The sequence below is a fragment of the Hyla sarda genome, chromosome 2, assembly GCF_029499605.1.
Source record: "Hyla sarda isolate aHylSar1 chromosome 2, aHylSar1.hap1, whole genome shotgun sequence".
In the NCBI taxonomy this organism is placed as follows: domain Eukaryota; kingdom Metazoa; phylum Chordata; class Amphibia; order Anura; family Hylidae; genus Hyla; species Hyla sarda.
This window is the reverse complement of record NC_079190.1, coordinates 304536413-304556281: the sequence shown is the minus strand read 5'-3', so window position 1 is coordinate 304556281 and position 19869 is coordinate 304536413. Positions and strand designations below refer to the sequence as shown.

General features: G+C 49.2%; 1 protein-coding gene across 2 annotated transcripts in view; it reads right to left on the bottom strand.

Annotated features, from left to right (window-relative positions):
• KIF21B (kinesin family member 21B) overlaps window positions 1-19869 on the bottom strand; it is a 768527-nt gene that overhangs the window by 7365 nt on the left and 741293 nt on the right. For both annotated transcript variants that reach the window (XM_056557609.1, XM_056557610.1), the window contains one exon: window positions 6779-6949. In XM_056557609.1, coding sequence (XP_056413584.1) covers window positions 6779-6949 — 171 coding nt within the window. The remainder of the gene's footprint in view (window positions 1-6778; window positions 6950-19869) is intronic.

Below are 19869 nucleotides of genomic sequence, written 5' to 3'. Positions count from 1 at the left end.
CTCATTTTCTTTATTAATGGAATAAGTTGCATTCTAAGAATAAATTCAGATGGGTACCAATTTCCAGCACTTTATTTAAATGTTAAATGTTTATTTAATCATGGCTATAATACTAGTAATATTAATAAAACAAGCATAGTAAAAAGGTCAGTCGGCTGAACAAAAATGTAATCAATGAACAAGTGCTATGCAAATAAGCATTACAGAAATAATCAAACCAAATGAATATATAATGAGATGTCTAGCTAATATTGATACAAAAAGTTTTTCACGCAGTTCAAACATGCAAGATAATTCTGAATTGTATTACTGCTATAATAAAGTAGTACTGTGGTGTGTTACGCCGAGCGCTCCGGGTCCCCGCTCCTCCCCGGAGCGCTCGCAGCATCCTCTCATTCGCAGCGCCCCGGTCAGACCTGCTGACCGGGTGCACTGCAATATCACTCCCAGCCGGGATGCGATTCGCGACGCGGGAGGCGCCCGCTCGCTATGCGCATCCCGCCTCCCGTACCTGACCCATTCCCCGCCTGTCTTGTCCGCTCCTTAGGGCGCGTGCGCGCCGGGTCTCTGCGATTTAAAGGGCCACTGCGCCACTGATTGGCGCAGCAGGCCTAATCAGTGTTATCACCTGTGCACTCCCTACTTATACCTCACTTCCCCTGCACTCCCTCGCCGGATCTTGTTGCCATTGTGCCAGTGAAAGCGTTCCCTTGTGTGTTCCTAGCCTGTGTTCCAGACCTCCTGCCGTTGCCCTGACTACGATCCTTGCTGCCTGCCCTGACCTTCTGCTACGTCCGACCTTGCTCTTGTCTACTCCCTTGTACCGCGCTTATCTTCAGCAGTCAGAGAGGTTGAGCCGTTGCTGGTGTATACGACCTGGTTGCTACCGCCGCTGCAAGACCATCCCGCTTTGCGGCGGGCTCTGGTGAATACCAGTAGCAACTTAGAACCGGTCCACCAACACGGTCCACGCCAATCCCTCTCTGGCACAGAGGATCTACCTCCAGCCAGCCGAATCGTGACAGTAGATCCGGCCATGGATCCCGCTGAAGTCCCGCTGCCAGTTGTCGCCGACCTCACCACGGTGGTTGCCCAGCAGTCGCAACAGAGAGCGCAACAAGGCCACCAGCTGTCTCAACTGACCGTGATGCTACAGCAGCTATTACCACAGCTCCAGCAATCTTCTCCTCCGCCAGCTCCTGCACCTCCTCCGCAGCGAGTGGCCGCTTCCAGCCTTCGATTATCCTTGCCGGATAAATTTGATGGGGACTCTAAGTTTTGCTGTGGCTTTCTTTTGCAATGTTCCCTGCACTTGGAGATGATGTCGGACCAGTTTCCGACTGAAAGGTCTAAGGTGGCTTTCGTAGTCAGCCTTCTGTCTGGGAAAGCTCTGTCATGGGCCACACCGCTCTGGGACCGCAATGACCCTGTCACTGCCTCTGTACACTCCTTCTTCACGGAGATTCGAAGTGTCTTTGAGGAACCTGCCCGAGCCTCTTCTGCTGAGACTGCCCTGCTGAACCTGGTCCAGGGTAATTCTTCTGTTGGCGAGTACGCCATCCAATTCCGTACTCTTGCCTCCGAATTATCCTGGAATAACGAGGCCCTCTGCGCAACCTTTAAAAAAGGCCTATCCAGTAACATTAAAGATGTGCTGGCCGCACGAGAAATTCCTGCTAACCTGCATGAACTTATTCATCTTGCCACCCGCATTGACATGCGTTTTTCCGAAAGGCGTCAGGAGCTCCGCCAGGATATGGACTTTGTTCGCACGAGGCGGTTTCTCTCCCCGGCTCCTCTCTCCTCTGGTCCTCTGCAATCCGTTCCTGTGCCTCCCGCCGTGGAGGCTATGCAAGTTGACCGGTCTCGCTTGACACCTCAAGAGAGGACACAACGCCGCATGGAGAATCTTTGCCTGTACTGTGCCGGTACCGAACATTTCTTGAAGGATTGTCCTATCCGTCCTCCCCGCCTGGAAAGACGTACGCTGACTCCGCACAAAGGTGAGACAGCTCTTGATGTGAACTCTGCTTCTCCACGCCTTACTGTGCCTGTGCGGATATCTTCTTCTACCTTCTCCTTCTCTGCTATGGCCTTCTTGGATTCCGGATCTGCAGGAAATTTTATTTTGGCCTCTCTCATCAACAGGTTCAACATCCCGGTGACCAGTCTCGCCAGACCCCTCTACATCAATTCTGTTAACAATGAAAGATTGGACTGTACCGTGCGTTACCGCACGGAACCTCTCCTAATGTGCATCGGACCCCATCACGAAAAAATTGAATTTTTGGTCCTCTCTAACTGCACTTCAGAAATTCTTCTTGGATTACCGTGGCTTCAACGCCATTCCCCAACCCTTGATTGGTCCACAGGAGAAATCAAGAACTGGGGTACTTCTTGTCACAAGGACTGTCTTAAACCGGTTCCCAGTACTCACAGTCGTGACCCTGTGGTTCCCCCGGTATCTGGTCTTCCTAAGGCCTATCTGGACTATGCTGATGTTTTTTGCAAAAAGCAAGCAGAGACTTTGCCTCCTCACAGGCCTTATGACTGTCCTATTGACCTCCTCCCGGGTACTACTCCACCCCGGGGCAGAATCTATCCTCTGTCTGCTCCAGAAACCCAAGCCATGTCGGAGTACATCCAGGAGAATTTAAAAAAGGGGTTTATCCGCAAGTCCTCCTCTCCTGCCGGAGCTGGATTTTTTTTTGTGTCCAAAAAAGATGGCTCCCTACGCCCTTGCATTGATTACCGCGGACTTAATAAAATCACGGTAAAAAAACGCTACCCCTTACCTCTTATCTCGGAACTCTTTGATCGCCTACAAGGCACCCACATCTTTACCAAACTGGACTTAAGAGGTGCTTATAATCTCATCCGCATCAGGGAGCGGGACGAATGGAAGACTGCATTTAACACCAGAGATGGACACTTTGAGTATCTGGTCATGCCCTTTGGCCTGTGCAAGGCCCCTGCCGTCTTCCAAGACTTTGTTAATGAAATTTTTCGTGATCTCCTATATACCTGTGTTGTGGTTTACCTGGACGATATTCTGATTTTTTCTGCCAACTTAGAAGAACAACGCCAGCATGTCCGCATAGTTCTTCAGAGACTTCGGGACAATCAACTTTATGCCAAAATGGAAAAATGTCTCTTTGAATGTCAATCTCTTCCTTTCCTAGGATACTTGGTCTCTGGCCAGGGACTACAAATGGACCCAGATAAACTATCTGCCGTGCTAGATTGGCCACGCCCCTCCGGACTCCGTGCTATCCAACGTTTTTTGGGGTTCGCCAATTATTACAGACAATTCATTCCACACTTCTCCACCATTGTGGCCCCTATCGTGGCTTTAACCAAGAAAAATGCCAATCCTAAGTCCTGGTCTCCCCAAGCGGAAGACGCATTTAAACATCTCAAGTCTGCCTTTTCTTCTGCTCCCGTGCTCTCCAGACCTGACCCATCTAAACCCTTTCTATTGGAGGTAGATGCCTCCTCAGTGGGAGCTGGAGCAGTTCTTCTACAAAAAAATTCTTCCGGGCATGCTGTTACTTGTGGTTTTTTTTCTAGGACCGTCTCTCCGGCGGAGAAAAACTACTCCATTGGTGATCGAGAACTACTGGCCATTAAATTGGCGCTTGAGGAATGGAGGCACCTGCTGGAGGGATCAAAATATCCAGTTATTATATACACTGATCACAAGAATCTCTCCTATCTCCAGTCTGCCCAACGACTGAACCCTCGCCAGGCTAGGTGGTCGTTGTTCTTTGCCCGTTTTAACTTTGAAATCCATTTTCGCCCTGCTGACAAGAACATTAGGGCCGATGCCCTCTCTCGTTCTTCTGATGCCTCTGAAGTAGAGGCCTCTCCGCAACACATCATTCCTCCGGACTGTCTGATCTCCACTTCTCCAGCTTCCATCAGGCAAACTCCTCCAGGGAAGATCTTCATTTCTCCACGCCGGCGTCTCGGGATTCTTAAATGGGGACACTCCTCCCACCTCGCAGGCCATGCGGGCATCAAAAAATCCTTGCAACTCATCTCTCGATTTTATTGGTGGCCGACTCTGGAGACTGATGTTGTTGATTTCGTGCGGGCCTGTACTGTCTGTGCCCGGGATAAGACTCCTCGCCAGAAGCCTGCTGGTCTCCTTCATCCTCTGCCTGTTCCTGAACAGCCTTGGTCACAGATTGGTATGGACTTTATTACGGACTTGCCCTCATCCCGTGGCAACACAGTTGTTTGGGTGGTCGTTGATCGATTTTCCAAGATGGCACATTTTATTCCTCTTCCTGGCCTTCCTTCAGCGCCTCAGTTGGCAAAACAATTTTTTATACACATTTTTCGCCTTCACGGTTTGCCCACGCATATCGTCTCGGATAGAGGCGTCCAATTCGTGTCTAAATTCTGGAGGGCCCTCTGTAAACAGCTCAAGATCAAATTAAACTTCTCTTCTTATCATCCCCAATCCAATGGGCAAGTAGAAAGAATTAATCAGGTCCTGGGTGACTATTTACGGCATTTTGTTTCCTCCCGCCAGGATGACTGGGCAGATCTTCTACCATGGGCCGAATTCTCATACAACTTCAGAGTCTCCGAATCTTCTGCTAAATCCCCATTTTTCGTGGTGTACGGCCATCACCCTCTTCCTCCCCTCCCTACTCCCTTGCCCTCTGGTTTGCCCGCTGTGGATGAAGTGGCTCGTGATCTTTCCACCATATGGAAAGAAACCCAAAATTCTCTTTTACAGGCTTCATCCCGGATGAAAAAATTTGCTGATAAAAAAAGAAGAACTCCCCCCATTTTTGCTCCCGGAGACAAGGTATGGCTCTCCGCTAAGTATGTCCGCTTTCGTGTCCCCAGTTACAAACTGGGACCACGCTATCTTGGTCCTTTCAAAATCTTGTGCCAGATTAACCCTGTCTCTTACAAACTCCTTCTTCCTCCTTCTCTCCGTATTCCCAATGCCTTCCATGTCTCTCTCCTTAAACCACTCATTCTTAACCGCTTCTCTCCCAAAGTTGTTTCTCCCACTCCTGTTTCCGGTTCGTCTGACGTCTTCTCTGTGAAGGAGATTCTGGCCTCCAAGATTGTCAGAGGTAAAAAAAATTTTTGGGTGGATTGGGAGAACTGTGGCCCAGAGGAGAGATCTTGGGAACCTGAGGACAACATCCTAGACAAAAGTCTGATCCTCAGGTTCTCAGGCTCCAAGAAGAGGGGGAGACCCAAGGGGGGGGGGGGGTACTGTTACGCCGAGCGCTCCGGGTCCCCGCTCCTCCCCGGAGCGCTCGCAGCATCCTCTCATTCGCAGCGCCCCGGTCAGACCTGCTGACCGGGTGCGCTGCAATATCACTCCCAGCCGGGATGCGATTCGCGACGCGGGAGGCGCCCGCTCGCGATGCGCATCCCGGCTCCCGTACCTGACCCGTTCCCCGTCTGTCTTGTCCCGGCACGCGCGGCCCCGCTCCTTAGGGCGGCGCGCGCCGGGTCTCTGCGATTTAAAGGGCCACTGCGCCACTGATTGGCGCAGCATGCCTAATCAGTGTTATCACCTGTGCACTCCCTACTTATACCTCACTTCCCCTGCACTCCCTCGCCGGATCTTGTTGCCATTGTGCCAGTGAAAGCGTTCCCTTGTGTGTTCCTAGCCTGTGTTCCAGACCTCCTGCCGTTGCCCTGACTACGATCCTTGCTGCCTGCCCTGACCTTCTGCTACGTCCGACCTTGCTCTTGTCTACTCCCTTGTACCGCGCTTATCTTCAGCAGTCAGAGAGGTTGAGCCGTTGCTGGTGGATACGACCTGGTTGCTACCGCCGCTGCAAGACCATCCCGCTGGTGAATACCAGTAGCAACTTAGAACCGGTCCACCAACACGGTCCACGCCAATCCCTCTCTGGCACAGAGGATCCACCTCCAGCCAGCCGAATCGTGACATGGTGCACGAACACTTATCCACTATCCAAAGGATAGGAGATAAGTGTCTGTTCATGGGGGGTCCGACCCCTGGGACCTACCATGATCTCCATGAGGCTCCATCTTTCCTCAGGAACGGAGCCTGTAAACCCTGCACGAAAGTGGCCAACCCCCCCCCCCCCCTATATATCTCAGTGGGAGGGCTGGAAAAACCTGGATGCTGTATCTTCCATGTGCCCTGTACAGGAGATCGCAGGGGTTCCAGTGGTCCAATGCTCCCGAGATCAGACACTAATCTTCTATCCTTTGGATAGGGGATAAGTGTTCCTTCATCACAGTACTCCTTTAACTATAAATGTACATCTACAGTGTACATATGCCTTCGCTTTTACAGAGGGCTGAAGCAACCTTTTCTTTTTTTATGTTTTGCATTTGTTATAGTAGCATTTCCCTTTTTTTTTTTTTAAAGTATATTTGCCAGTCTCTTCCCCTACTGGGTTTCTTACCTTCTCAATCTTAAAACAACAAAAAGAGGCCAAATTACCTTGTGTTGTAAAAAAAATAGTGTTTAGAAACAGAAAGATTTCCGCCTATCATACTACCATACTACCAGTGTATTTTAACCCCTTAACGACACAGGACATAAAGATACCTAACATACCATTATGTACATTTACGTTCATTATATGTTGATCTTTCTTCATCTTCTTTATATCACATGTATAGCTGAGAGCAGATATGAATATAATGGTGCAAATGTTTCACCTATACAATTCATATGACCAAAAATTGCACTGAAACATTGCAACAACTCATGTTAAAACCAATGTGTGTGTTTGGTAAGCAGCATAAAGAAGAAACATACCTGTATGAGCTCATGACGTTGAATATCCCATTTTTTTACACCATTGTCTCTGGAACCACTGCATAAAATGTTATCCTGTACTGTTAAGCACTCAATTCCATCATAATGGGGAGGTTCCAGATTATAGGTCGGAGTTATGCTGCCTCCCCAACCACTTGGTAAGACAAACATCTAAATCAGAAATAAAAATCAAAACTAATTAGGATGGCATAATAGGAAGAATTGAAAGTAGAAATTAGATTCAGTGGCAACATAAAGAAAACTATTATATTAATATAGATTTCAACCATGTAACCACATTGGATTGCCTATACTGAGTACAATTGTAACGGCTTAGCTTAGAGCATGAATATGACTGTATAAGATTTTAAGCCTCTAAATTCAAACAAGGATATTTCTGCCTATTCAGAGTTAGAGGGGTACTCCGCTGGAAAACATTATTATTATTATTATTTTTTAACCTGTTGTGGACCACGGGTGTATGGATACGCTCTTGTGTCCTGGTACTTAAGGACCAAGGGTGTACCTGTACGCCCGTGGGAATTTCGATCCCCGCCGCTAGCCAGACGGGGATCGGAACGGAATGCCTGCTGAAATCATTCAGCAGGCATCCCGCGCAAATGCCTGGGGAGGTCCTGAGATTGGCGATTCTCGGCTATTCCGGGCTGATCGGGTCTCTGATGACCCGACCGGAAAATAGGGATGATCAGAGCTGTCAGAGACAGCCCCGATCATCCTAGAGGATAGGAGCTAGGTGGCAGGGTGCGAATTGCAGGGATGGCGGCGACGTGTGGGGGCCTGTGCAAGCGGCGGGGACCGCGGCGGCAGTTACCTTCATCACGACGGGGACCAGGACCAGGGACCGGCAGCTATAACAGGAGGCGCAGGTAAGTGGAGATGGTGGCGGCGGTTTCCCCAGATACAGCTGTGAAGATGGATGTAAAGTGATCTTCACTGCTGTATCTAGGAGTATCAAAACTACAACTCCCAGCATTCCCACTGTCCTTCAGATGTTGCAGAACTACAACTCCCAGTATGCTTGGACAGTCTCAGCATGCTGGGAGTTGTAGTTTTGCAACATCTGGATGGACACAGTTTGGAGATGACTATACAGTGGTCTCCAAACTGTAGCACTCCAGATGTCAATTCAAAGCATGCCGAGACTGTCCAGGCATGCTGGGAGTTGTAGTTCGGTAACATCTGGCCCTTCAGAACCGAATCTCCGTATGTCTATGAACCGAACCTCTATATTGTGCACCTTGATGTATAACAGATAACTTTTCTGTTTGTGATTTGGGAATTGTTTATCCCCTTTATGTGTACTATGTAAAATGCCTGAGGCTAGGCTTCCACTTGGTTTACACCTGAAAAACCCCCAGAAAAAAACCCAGAAAAACTGCTTCTGTTTTTCCCCGCATTTTTTGCTTTGTGTGTAATGTAACGCCTTGCGCTCCGGCCGCATGCACTGGCCGTGAGTGCATTGTCTCCCTCTCCCCTGCCCACATGTGAGTCCCAGCCTATCACTTACCTCATTCCTTTGCTGCCTTCTCTCCTGCCTCTCAGCTCCGGCGAGCATGTCCCCATCTCCTAGGGCGCGCACGCCAGAGCTCTGAGATTTATAGTGCCAGTACGCCCATAATTATGTGACACACCTGTGCCTCTTCTATATGTCCTCGCACTTCCCACACTTCCCTGTCGGATCTTTGTTGCCTAGTGCCTGAGAGAAAATGTTCCAGAGAGTTGCCTTGGCGTGTTTCTGACCCTTGTTCTGTGACCTGACCTTGTTCCTTGCCATCTGCCTACTGACCTCCTGCTACGTCCCTGACTACGCTTCTGTGCCGCCTACCCTGACCTTCTGCTATCCTGTCCACGAGTTGCCGTTTGCTACCTGTGCCTCAAATCTTCTCAGCCTGTGTGGTTGAGCAGTGCCATGGGTAGCGACCTGTGTGCAGCCTGTAGCAGCTAGTCCATCCCACTTTGCGGCGGGCTCTGGTGAAAACCAGCGGCACCTTAGACTCCGCTCCCTGGTACGACCGAGTCATCTGCCACACAGGTCCAGCGGATCCACTACCACAAGTATTCCTGTCTACTGAACCGTGAGTGTTACATGGAAATTGTATTTTTTGCACCTTTGGCAGTTTCCCTGCAGGTGTTTTTTAAGAATTTTGTTGGGTACCAAAAAAACTCAATTAAAAAATAAATAAATATTGCAGTAGGGATGGAAAAATTGTAGGGAACAACATATATATATATATATATATATATATTGGAAAAATGTAGGGAACAATATATATATTTTTTTGTTAGAACGAAATTTTCATTAATCTTCAATCAGTGACCAATTTATGTGAGTGGGAAGGGACATAAAAATATAGCCGGCAATATTAGAAATATATTAGAAATAAAGGGGCCATGTAATTGTATTTTTTTAAATTAATTTTGTGAAACTTTTTATTAATAATGTATTTTAATGATGTGTTTTATGAAGTGTGTTTTATTTTTTATAACTTTTTAACTTTATTTTGTATATTTCCGACATTTGGTACTACTACTACTCCCAGCTTAGAACACACTGTTCCATGCTGGGAGCTGTAGTACCTGCACTAAGACAGATTGCTTCGGGTGTCACTCCTGACACCCGTTGCGATCGGCACTTATATTCATGAGATGCGGAGCGGCAAGCTGCAGCACTCCGCATCTTTGCTCAGCGGCCCTTTATGTGAATAGAAATTCACGTCACTGATTCATAATTGCTGCTCAGATTGGTGATTGGCCAGATGGTGCCAGCCAATCACTGCTCTGAGCAGCATATATGAATCAGTGATGTGAATTTCTATTTACATCACTGGCTGGTGTAGAGATAAGAGAGCCGCTCTGCATTTCAGGAATATAAAGGATGATCGCAACGGGTGTCGAGAGTGACACCCGCTCCAATCTCTCCCTTACTGCAGGTACTACTGTTCCCAACATGGAGCACATTCAACATGGAGCACACAGCTAAGCTCCATCTGAGGACAGGATATAAGAGTTAGGTTATGTGGACGGCATATGATGACAGGATATAAGGAATGGATAAGAGGATGAGATATGAGGTTAGGATATGAGAACGAGCGTCATTGTTGTTTTTTTTCTTCCACAAGGTTTAGGTAGGAGATTGGGCACTGTTGCGTTGTGTACTCTGCTAGTATATATATATGTGTATGGATATATGTCACGATGCCGGCTGGCAGGTAGTGAATCCTCTGTGCCAGAGAGGGATTGGCGTGGACCGTGCTAGTGGATCGGTTCTAAGTCACTACTGGTTTTCACCAGAGCCCGCCGCAAAGCGGGATGGTCTTGCTGCGGCGGTAGTGACCAGGTCGTATCCACTAGCAACGGCTCACCTCTCTGGCTGCTGAAGATAGGCGCGGTACAAGGGAGTAGACAGAAGCAAGGTCGGACGTAGCAGAAGGTCGGGGCAGGCAGCAAGGATCGTAGTCAGGGGCAACGGCAGGAGGTCTGGAACACAGGCTAGGAACACACAAGGAAACGCTTTCACTGGCACAATGGCAACAAGATCCGGCAAGGAAGTGCAGGGGAAGTGAGGTGATATAGGGAAGTGCACAGGTGAAGACACTAATTGGAATCACTGCGCCAATCAGCGGCGCAGTAGCCCTTTAAATCGCAAAGACCCGGCGCGCGCGCGCCCTAGGGAGCGGGGCCGCGCGCGCCGGGACAGGACCGAGGGAGAGCGAGTCAGGTACGGGAGCCGGGGTGCGCATCGCGAGCGGGCGCTACCCGCATCGCGAATCGCATCCCGGCTGGAAGCGGAATCGCAGCGCCCCGGGTCAGTGGATCTGACCGGAGCGCTGCAGCGGGGAGAGGGTAGCGAGCGCTCCGGGGAGGAGCGGGGACCCGGAGCGCTCGGCGTAACAGTACCCCCCCCCCTTGGGTCTCCCCCTCTTCTTAGAGCCTGAGAACCTGAGGAGCAGACTTTTGTCTAGGATGTTGTCCTCAGGTTCCCAGGATCTCTCTTCAGGACCACAACCCTCCCAGTCCACTAAAAAAAAAGTTTTCCCTCTGACCTTTTTAGAAGCTAAAATCTCTTTGACAGAGAAGATGTCCGAGGAGCCGGAAACAGGAGTGGGAGGAACAGATTTGGGAGAAAAACGGTTGAGGATGAGTGGTTTAAGAAGAGAGACGTGAAAGGCATTAGGGATACGAAGAGAAGGAGGAAGAAGAAGTTTGTAAGAGACAGGATTAATTTGACACAAAATTTTGAAAGGACCAAGATAGCGTGGTCCCAACTTGTAGCTAGGGACACGGAAGCGGACATATTTAGCGGAGAGCCATACCTTGTCTCCAGGGGAAAAAACGGGAGGAGCTCTTCTTTTCTTATCCGCGAACTTCTTCATGCGTGATGAAGCCTGTAAGAGAGAATTTTGGGTCTCTCTCCATATGATGGAAAGGTCACGAGAAATTTCATCCACAGCGGGCAGACCAGAGGGCAAGGGGGTAGGGAGGGGGGGAAGAGGGTGACGGCCGTACACCACGAAAAATGGGGATTTGGAGGAAGATTCAGAGACTCTGAAGTTATACGAGAATTCGGCCCATGGAAGGAGATCTGCCCAGTCATCCTGGCGGGAGGAAACAAAATGTCGCAAATAATCACCCAAGACCTGGTTAATTCTTTCTACTTGTCCATTGGACTGGGGATGATATGCAGAAGAAAAATTTAATTTAATCTTGAGTTGTTTACAGAGAGCCCTCCAGAATTTAGACACGAATTGGACGCCTCTATCCGAGACGATCTGCGTAGGCAACCCGTGAAGACGAAAAATGTGTACAAAAAATTGTTTAGCCAACTGAGGCGCTGAAGGAAGACCAGGAAGAGGGATGAAATGTGCCATTTTGGAGAATCGATCAACGACCACCCAAATAACAGTGTTGCCACGGGAAGGGGGTAAATCAGTAATAAAATCCATACCAATCAGAGACCAAGGCTGTTCGGGGACAGGCAGGGGATGAAGAAAACCAGCGGGCTTCTGGCGAGGAGTCTTATCCCGGGCACAGATAGTGCAGGCTCGCACAAAGTCCACAACATCCGTCTCCAGAGTCGGCCACCAATAGAAGCGGGAGATGAGTTGCACAGATTTCTTGATGCCCACATGACCTGCGAGATGGGAGGAGTGACCCCATTTGAGGATTCCGAGGCGTTGGCGTGGAGAAACAAAGGTCTTTCCTGGAGGAGTTTGCCTGATGGAGGCAGGAGAAGTGGAGATCAGGCAGTCAGGTGGAATGATGTGTTGCGGAGAGAGTTCAACTTCTGAGGCATCCGAGGAACGAGAGAGAGCATCGGCCCTAATGTTCTTATCGGCAGGACGAAAGTGAATCTCAAAATTAAATCGGGCAAAGAACAGAGACCACCTAGCCTGGCGAGGATTCAGCCGTTGGGCAGACTGGAGGTAGGAGAGGTTCTTGTGGTCGGTGTAAATAATTACTGGAAATCTTGATCCCTCCAGCAGATGTCTCCATTCCTCAAGTGCTAATTTAATGGCTAGAAGCTCTCGATCCCCGATGGAGTAGTTCCTCTCCGCCGGAGAGAAGGTCCTAGAAAAAAAACCACAAGTGACAGCATGCCCGGAAGAATTTTTTTGTAGAAGAACAGCTCCAGCTCCCACTGAGGAGGCATCAACCTCCAATAGGAAGGGTTTGGAAGGGTCAGGTCTGGAGAGCACGGGAGCCGAAGAAAAGGCAGACTTGAGTCGTTTAAAGGCGTCTTCCGCTTGAGGAGGCCAAGACTTGGGATCGGCATTTTTTTTGGTTAAAGCCACGATAGGAGCCACAACGGTAGAAAAATGTGGAATAAATTGCCTGTAATAATTGGCGAACCCCAAAAAGCGTTGGATAGCACGGAGTCCGGAGGGGCGTGGCCAATCTAAGACGGCAGAGAGTTTGTCTGGATCCATTTGTAGTCCCTGGCCAGAGACCAAATATCCTAGAAAAGGAAGAGATTGGCATTCAAACAGACATTTCTCAATTTTGGCATAGAGTTGATTGTCACGAAGTCTCTGAAGAACCATACGGACATGCTGGCGGTGTTCTTCTAGATTGGCAGAAAAAATTAGGATATCGTCCAGATATACAACAACACAGGAGTATAACAGATCACGAAAAATTTCATTAACAAAGTCTTGGAAGACAGCAGGGGCGTTGCACAGGCCAAAGGGCATGACCAGATACTCAAAGTGTCCATCTCTGGTGTTAAATGCCGTTTTCCACTCATCCCCCTCTCTGATGCGGATGAGGTTATAGGCGCCTCTTAAGTCCAATTTAGTAAAGATGTGGGCACCTTGGAGGCGATCAAAGAGTTCAGAGATGAGGGGTAGGGGGTAGCGGTTCTTAACCGTGATTTTATTAAGACCGCGGTAGTCAATGCAAGGACGTAGGGAGCCATCTTTTTTGGACACAAAGAAAAATCCGGCTCCGGCAGGAGAGGAGGATTTACGGATAAAGCCCTTTTTTAAATTTTCCTGGACGTATTCAGACATGGCAAGAGTCTCTGGGGCAGAGAGAGGATAAATTCTGCCCCGGGGTGGAGTAGTGCCCGGGAGGAGGTCGATAGGACAATCATAAGGCCTGTGAGGAGGTAGAGTCTCAGCTTGTTTTTTGCAGAAAACATCCGCGAAGTCCATATAGGCCTTAGGGAGACCGGTTACGGGAGGAACCACAGAGTCACGGCAAGGGTTACTGGGAACCGGTTTTAAACAGTCCTTGGAACAAGAGGGACCCCAACTCTTGATCTCCCCAGTGGACCAATCCAGGGTTGGGGAATGAAGTTGAAGCCAGGGAAGTCCAAGGAGAATTTCCGAGGTGCAATTGGGGAGGACCAAAAGTTCAATCCTCTCGTGATGAGATCCGATGCTCATAAGAAGGGGCTCCGTGCGTAAACGTATGGTACAGTCCAATCTTTCATTGTTTACACAATTGATGTAAAGGGGTCTGGCGAGACTGGTCACTGGGATGTTGAACCTGTTGACGAGAGAGGCCAAAATAAAATTTCCTGCAGATCCAGAGTCCAAGAAGGCCACAGTAGAGAAGGAGAAGGCAGAGGCAGACATCCGCACAGGCACAGTAAGACGTGGAGAAGCAGAGTAGACATCAAGGACTGTCTCACCTTTGTGCGGAGTCAGCGTACGTCTTTCCAGGCGGGGAGGACGGATAGGACAATCCCTCAGGAAGTGTTCGGTACTAGCACAGTACAGGCAGAGGTTCTCCATGCGGCGTCGTGTCCTCTCTTGAGGTGTCAGGCGAGACCGGTCGACCTGCATAGCCTCCACGGCGGGAGGCACAGGAACAGATTGCAGGGGACCAGAGGAGAGAGGAGCCGAGGAGAAAAAACGCCTCGTGCGAACAGAGTCCATATCTTGGCGGAGCTCCTGACGCCTTTCGGAAAAACGCATGTCAATGCGAGTGGCTAGGTGAATAAGTTCATGTAAATTAGCAGGAATTTCTCGTGCGGCCAGAACATCTTTAATGTTGCTGGATAGGCCTTTTTTAAAGGTCGCGCAGAGGGCCTCATTATTCCAGGATAATTCTGAAGCAAGAGTACGGAATTGTACGGCATACTCGCCAACGGAAGAATTACCCTGGACCAGGTTCAACAGGGCAGTCTCAGCAGAAGAGGCTCGGGCAGGTTCCTCAAAGACACTTCGGATTTCCGAGAAGAAGGAGTGTACAGAGGCAGTGACGGGGTCATTGCGGTCCCAGAGCGGTGTGGCCCAAGACAGGGCTTTTCCAGACAGAAGGCTGACTACGAAAGCCACCTTAGACCTTTCAGTGGGAAACAGGTCCGACATCATCTCCAGATGCAGGGAACATTGGGAAAGAAAGCCACGGCAAAACTTAGAGTCCCCATCAAATTTATCCGGCAAGGATAGGCGTAGACCAGGAGCGGCCACTCGCTGCGGAGGAGGTGCAGGAGCTGGCGGAGGAGATGACTGCTGAAGCTGTGGTAGTAACTGCTGTAGCATAACGGTCAGTTGAGACAGCTGTTGGCCTTGTTGCGCAATCTGTTGTGACTGCTGGGCGACCACCGTGGTAAGGTCAGCGACAACTGGCAGAGGAACTTCAGCGGGATCCATGGCCGGATCTACTGTCACGATGCCGGCTGGCAGGTAGTGGATCCTCTGTGCCAGAGAGGGATTGGCGTGGACCGTGCTAGTGGATCGGTTCTAAGTCACTACTGGTTTTCACCAGAGCCCGCCGCAAAGCGGGATGGTCTTGCTGCGGCGGTAGTGACCAGGTCGTATCCACTAGCAACGGCTCACCTCTCTGGCTGCTGAAGATAGGCGCGGTACAAGGGAGTAGACAGAAGCAAGGTCGGACGTAGCAGAAGGTCGGGGCAGGCAGCAAGGATCGTAGTCAGGGGCAACGGTAGGAGGTCTGGAACACAGGCTAGGAACACACAAGGAAACGCTTTCACTGGCACAATGGCAACAAGATCCGGCAAGGAAGTGCAGGGGAAGTGAGGTGATATAGGGAAGTGCACAGGTGAAGACACTAATTGGAATCACTGCGCCAATCAGCGGCGCAGTGGCCCTTTAAATCGCAAAGACCCGGCGCGCGCGCGCCCTAGGGAGCGGGGCCGCGCGCGCCGGGACAGGACCGAGGGAGAGCGAGTCAGGTACGGGAGCCGGGGTGCGCATCGCGAGCGGGCGCTACCCGCATCGCGAATCGCATCCCGGCTGGAAGCGGAATCGCAGCGCCCCGGGTCAGTGGATCTGACCGGAGCGCTGCAGCGGGGAGAGGGTAGCGAGCGCTCCGGGGAGGAGCGGGGACCCGGAGCGCTCGGCGTAACAATATATATATATATGTGTGTGTGTAGGCTAATTATTATTAGCCTGTATTTGTGGGAGGGGCAGGGATTTTGCTATAAGAACCCGCAGCGGCTCCTGTGCGTGACGCCGCGGGTTCTTCACGTTACTGCAGATCAGCTGACTCTCCATGTCAGCTGACCGGAAGCAGCTTCAAGCGGCAACACGTGGGTAAGTGGCCGGGGCTGGCTGGGGTAGCGGCGTTCAGCGCAGCCCTTACTCCGGAGGTAAGCCGGAGTTCGGAGGGTACCCTGACCAGCCCGGCCCCGGTTTCATATAATATAGGGACATGCATCCCACGTTGTGTTCTCCAGACGCCCCCCGTTCTCCAGGCGCCCCCGTGCTCGGTGTGCGCTCCCGGGCTCAGCAAGCCTGCCCCGGCAGGGCACAGTGAGTCAGCGCCGGAAGCCTGACTTCTGACAGGGACACGCCGGCAGTCCCATGGGGAGACTTCGCTCCCCCACGAGCCGGTGGTGTCGGGGGTTGGGGGGGGGGGGGGTGTCACGTCAGCGCTCACTTGTTGGGCGAGCACTGACCCGGGCCATATGATGTATATACTGCGTGTGGCCAGTATTAAACTGTATTAACTGTATGTGGCCACGTCTTAGTACATGTGAGGCTGTGGTTTCTGTTCAATACGCTCCTCCCTTCGGGCTTGCCGTGCCTCATGCTAATAAAAAAGAAAAAAAATTTGTTTAATCCAAAACAGGTGAATTCTGATGATTTCGCTGTGGACATAGGTTCATGTTATTGTTGCCAGTTATTTCCACGCCGTAGCATCAATACTGTACACACGCTCGCAGCATGTACACGCGCTCGTGGGTTTTTACGGTACACACGCTTGCAGCGTGTACGCACGCCCGTAGTGTCAATACTGTGTGCGCGCTGGTGGCGTTTGTGCTGTGTGCACACTCACAGCGTGTACACATGTTCATAGTATAGTATTGTGCGCACGCTGGTAGTGTTTATGTTGTGCACATGCTTGCGGCGTGTACGCACGCTTGTAGCATCTGCGCTGTACACGCTCGCAGCGTGTACACGCTCGTAGTATCTATACTGTACTTGCGCTTGTAGCATTTATATTGTACACACGCTTGCATCATGTACACACGCTTGTAGTATCTATACTGTACTTACGCTGGTAGCATTTATACTGTACACACGCTCGCAGCTTATGCACACGCTGTAGTATCTACACTGTACATGCTTGCAGCATGTACACACGCTCGTAGTATCTATACTGTTCACACACTGGTAGCATTTATACTGTACACACGCTCGCAGATTGTAGACACGCTTGTAGCATCTACACTGTACACGCTCGCAGCATGTACACACGCTCGTAGTATCTATACTGTACACGCGCTGGTAGCATTTATACTGTACACACGCTCGCAGCGTGTACACACGCTCGTAGTATCTGTGCTGTGCAGACGCTGGTAGCGTTCATGCTGTACACGCGCTCGCAGCGTGTACACACGCTTGTAGTATCTGTGCTGTGTACACGCTGGTAGCTTTTATGTTGTACACATGCTTGCAGCATCTACACTGTACACGTTCGCAGCAGGTACACACGCTTAGTATCTATACTGTACACACGCTTGTAGTATCTATACCGTACACAAGCTTGTAGCATTTATACTGTACACACGCTCGCAGCATGTACACACGTTTGTAGCCTTTACATTGTACTCGCCCGCAGTATGTACAGACGCTCACTGTACACACGCTGGTAGCACTTTTATTGTACACACGCTTGTAGTATTTACACTATACACACTCGCAGCATGTACACATGCTCGTAGTATCTATACTGTACACCCTTGTAGCATTCACACTGTACACACTCACAGCACGTACACACGCTCGTAGTATCTATACTATACACACGCTCGGAGCTTGTACACACACTTGGATCATTTACACTGCACACGCTCTCGGCATGTACTAACGTTCATAGTATCTACACTGTACACACGCTTGTAGCTTTTATACTGTAACACACACTCACAGCATTTATACTGTACACACGCTCGCAGCATTTATACTGTACACACGCTCGCAGAATGAACACACATTTGTAGCATTTATACTGTACACAAGCTCGTAGCATCTATATTGTACATACGTTCGTAGCTTTCATACGGTACAACAAGCTTGTAGCATTTATTCTGTAAACATGCTCGTAGCTTGGAGTATTTATACTGTTCACACGCTTGTAGCATTATACTGTACACATGCTCGTAGCATTCATACTGTGCACACGCTCTTAGTATTCATACATCTGTACACAATCGTAGCATTTATACTGTACACACTCCTAGAATTCATACTGTACACACACTTGTAGCATGTACACACTCTCATAGCATTTCCACTATACTCATGCTCGTAGCACTTATATGGTACACACGCTCGTAGCTATATATTGTACACACGCTCGTAGCATTTATACTGTTCACACACTCGTAACATTTATTCTGTACACACCCTTGCAGCATTTATACTGTACACACGATCGTAGCATTTATTCTGTACACACCCTTGCAGCATTTGTACTGTACACACGCTCGTAGCATTTATACTGTACACGCGCTTGGAGCATTTATACTGTACTCACGCTTGTAGCTTTTATACTATACTCACGCTTGTAGCATTTATACTATACTCACGCTTGTTGCATTTATACTGTACTCACGCTTGTAGCATTTATACTGTACACACGCTTGTAGTATTTATACTGTACACACGCTCGTGGCATTCATACTGTACACACGTTCATAGCATTTATTCCGTACATACTCTTGTAGCATTCACACTGTACACACACTCATAGCTTATTTACTGCTCACGCTCGTAGCTTTTTTACTGCACACACGCTTGCAGCATTCATACTGTACACACGCTCATAGTATGTACACACACTCGTAGCATTTATATTGTACACGCAAAAAAAAAATATTTATAAATATATAAAATAGTTATAGTTGTTCTGTGCACACACTCCTATAATCTGTGCTATGCAGATGGTCATATAGTCGCAAATAGTCATGAGGTCGTTCTGTGCACATGTTCCCATAAATTATTCTTAGCATACAATCATATAGTTGTTCTATGCACACGCTCCTAAAAAATGTATTCTTCAATCCTACATACGCTCGTAGTGTTATACTGTTCAAAAATGGCATTACACAGGCGGTTGTATACCTGTTATGACTGCCACCCCTGCAGGGGGATGCACTGCACAACTTTTGTTTCTGACAAGTCTTCAGAGCAACAACATTACGTCACATAGGCCGTTGCATACTCTTATACCTGCCACGTCTGCAGGAGGATGCACTGTGCAACTGTTATTTGCAACACATCTTCAGAAATACAAAACTTAGTAAATAAATAAATGTTCATTTTAGCCTCACGTTCATAGTTTGTGCGGTACAGGCTCTCATATGAATTTTTGTCGGTGTATAAGGTCATGGTGTTTGGTTTAGACTAGGCCTTGGTTTGCTGTTATCCTGACACGTTTTCAGGGGTGACCTTGGCCTGCGGCTGTTACTGACACGTCTTCAGAGCAGTTTCGCATGTCATACGTCATTTACATTGTCATGGCATTTGACTGCATGGCATACATCCGACCCACTCAGCTTGGATCAGCACCTCACTTGGGTAAAGCACGCATGCTAGGTTAGAATCCGATCACTTCTGGGGTTGCTTAGGTCACTCAGCATTGTACTCACAGTCCAGCTGTTTACTTATGCTAGTTGTACATCACGTCCTTTCCAATTCGCTATGCACATCTTGTTTCCTACGGCATGGTTCCCAATGGCTAGTTCAGTTCAGGCTTAGCCTGTGAATTTGGTGGTTCTATGTGGTCTTGGTGTTCTTGATGTACACGTGGTCTGGCTAGCTATGCCGGGCCCACGTTCATATTGTCATGTTCAGTATATGTATACATAGTATAGTATATATACACAGTATATATATACGGGGTCCTGCCTAAGGGCGGTACTGGAACGTCAGAGGTAGAGTGCTCATCCACAGAGACTGACGTCTCTGATTCGGATAAGGACTCGCAAGGCAGAGGTAGGGGTAGAGGCAAAGGTAAATCCAGACGGGGAGGTAGAGGGAACTACAGAGGAAGGAGAGGTGGTCCCCCTGCCACGAATGACAGTTCTTTTTTAGAGCGTCAGAACCAGTACTCTGTCTACCCCCTCCGCAATCGCAATACCTAGGCGCGTC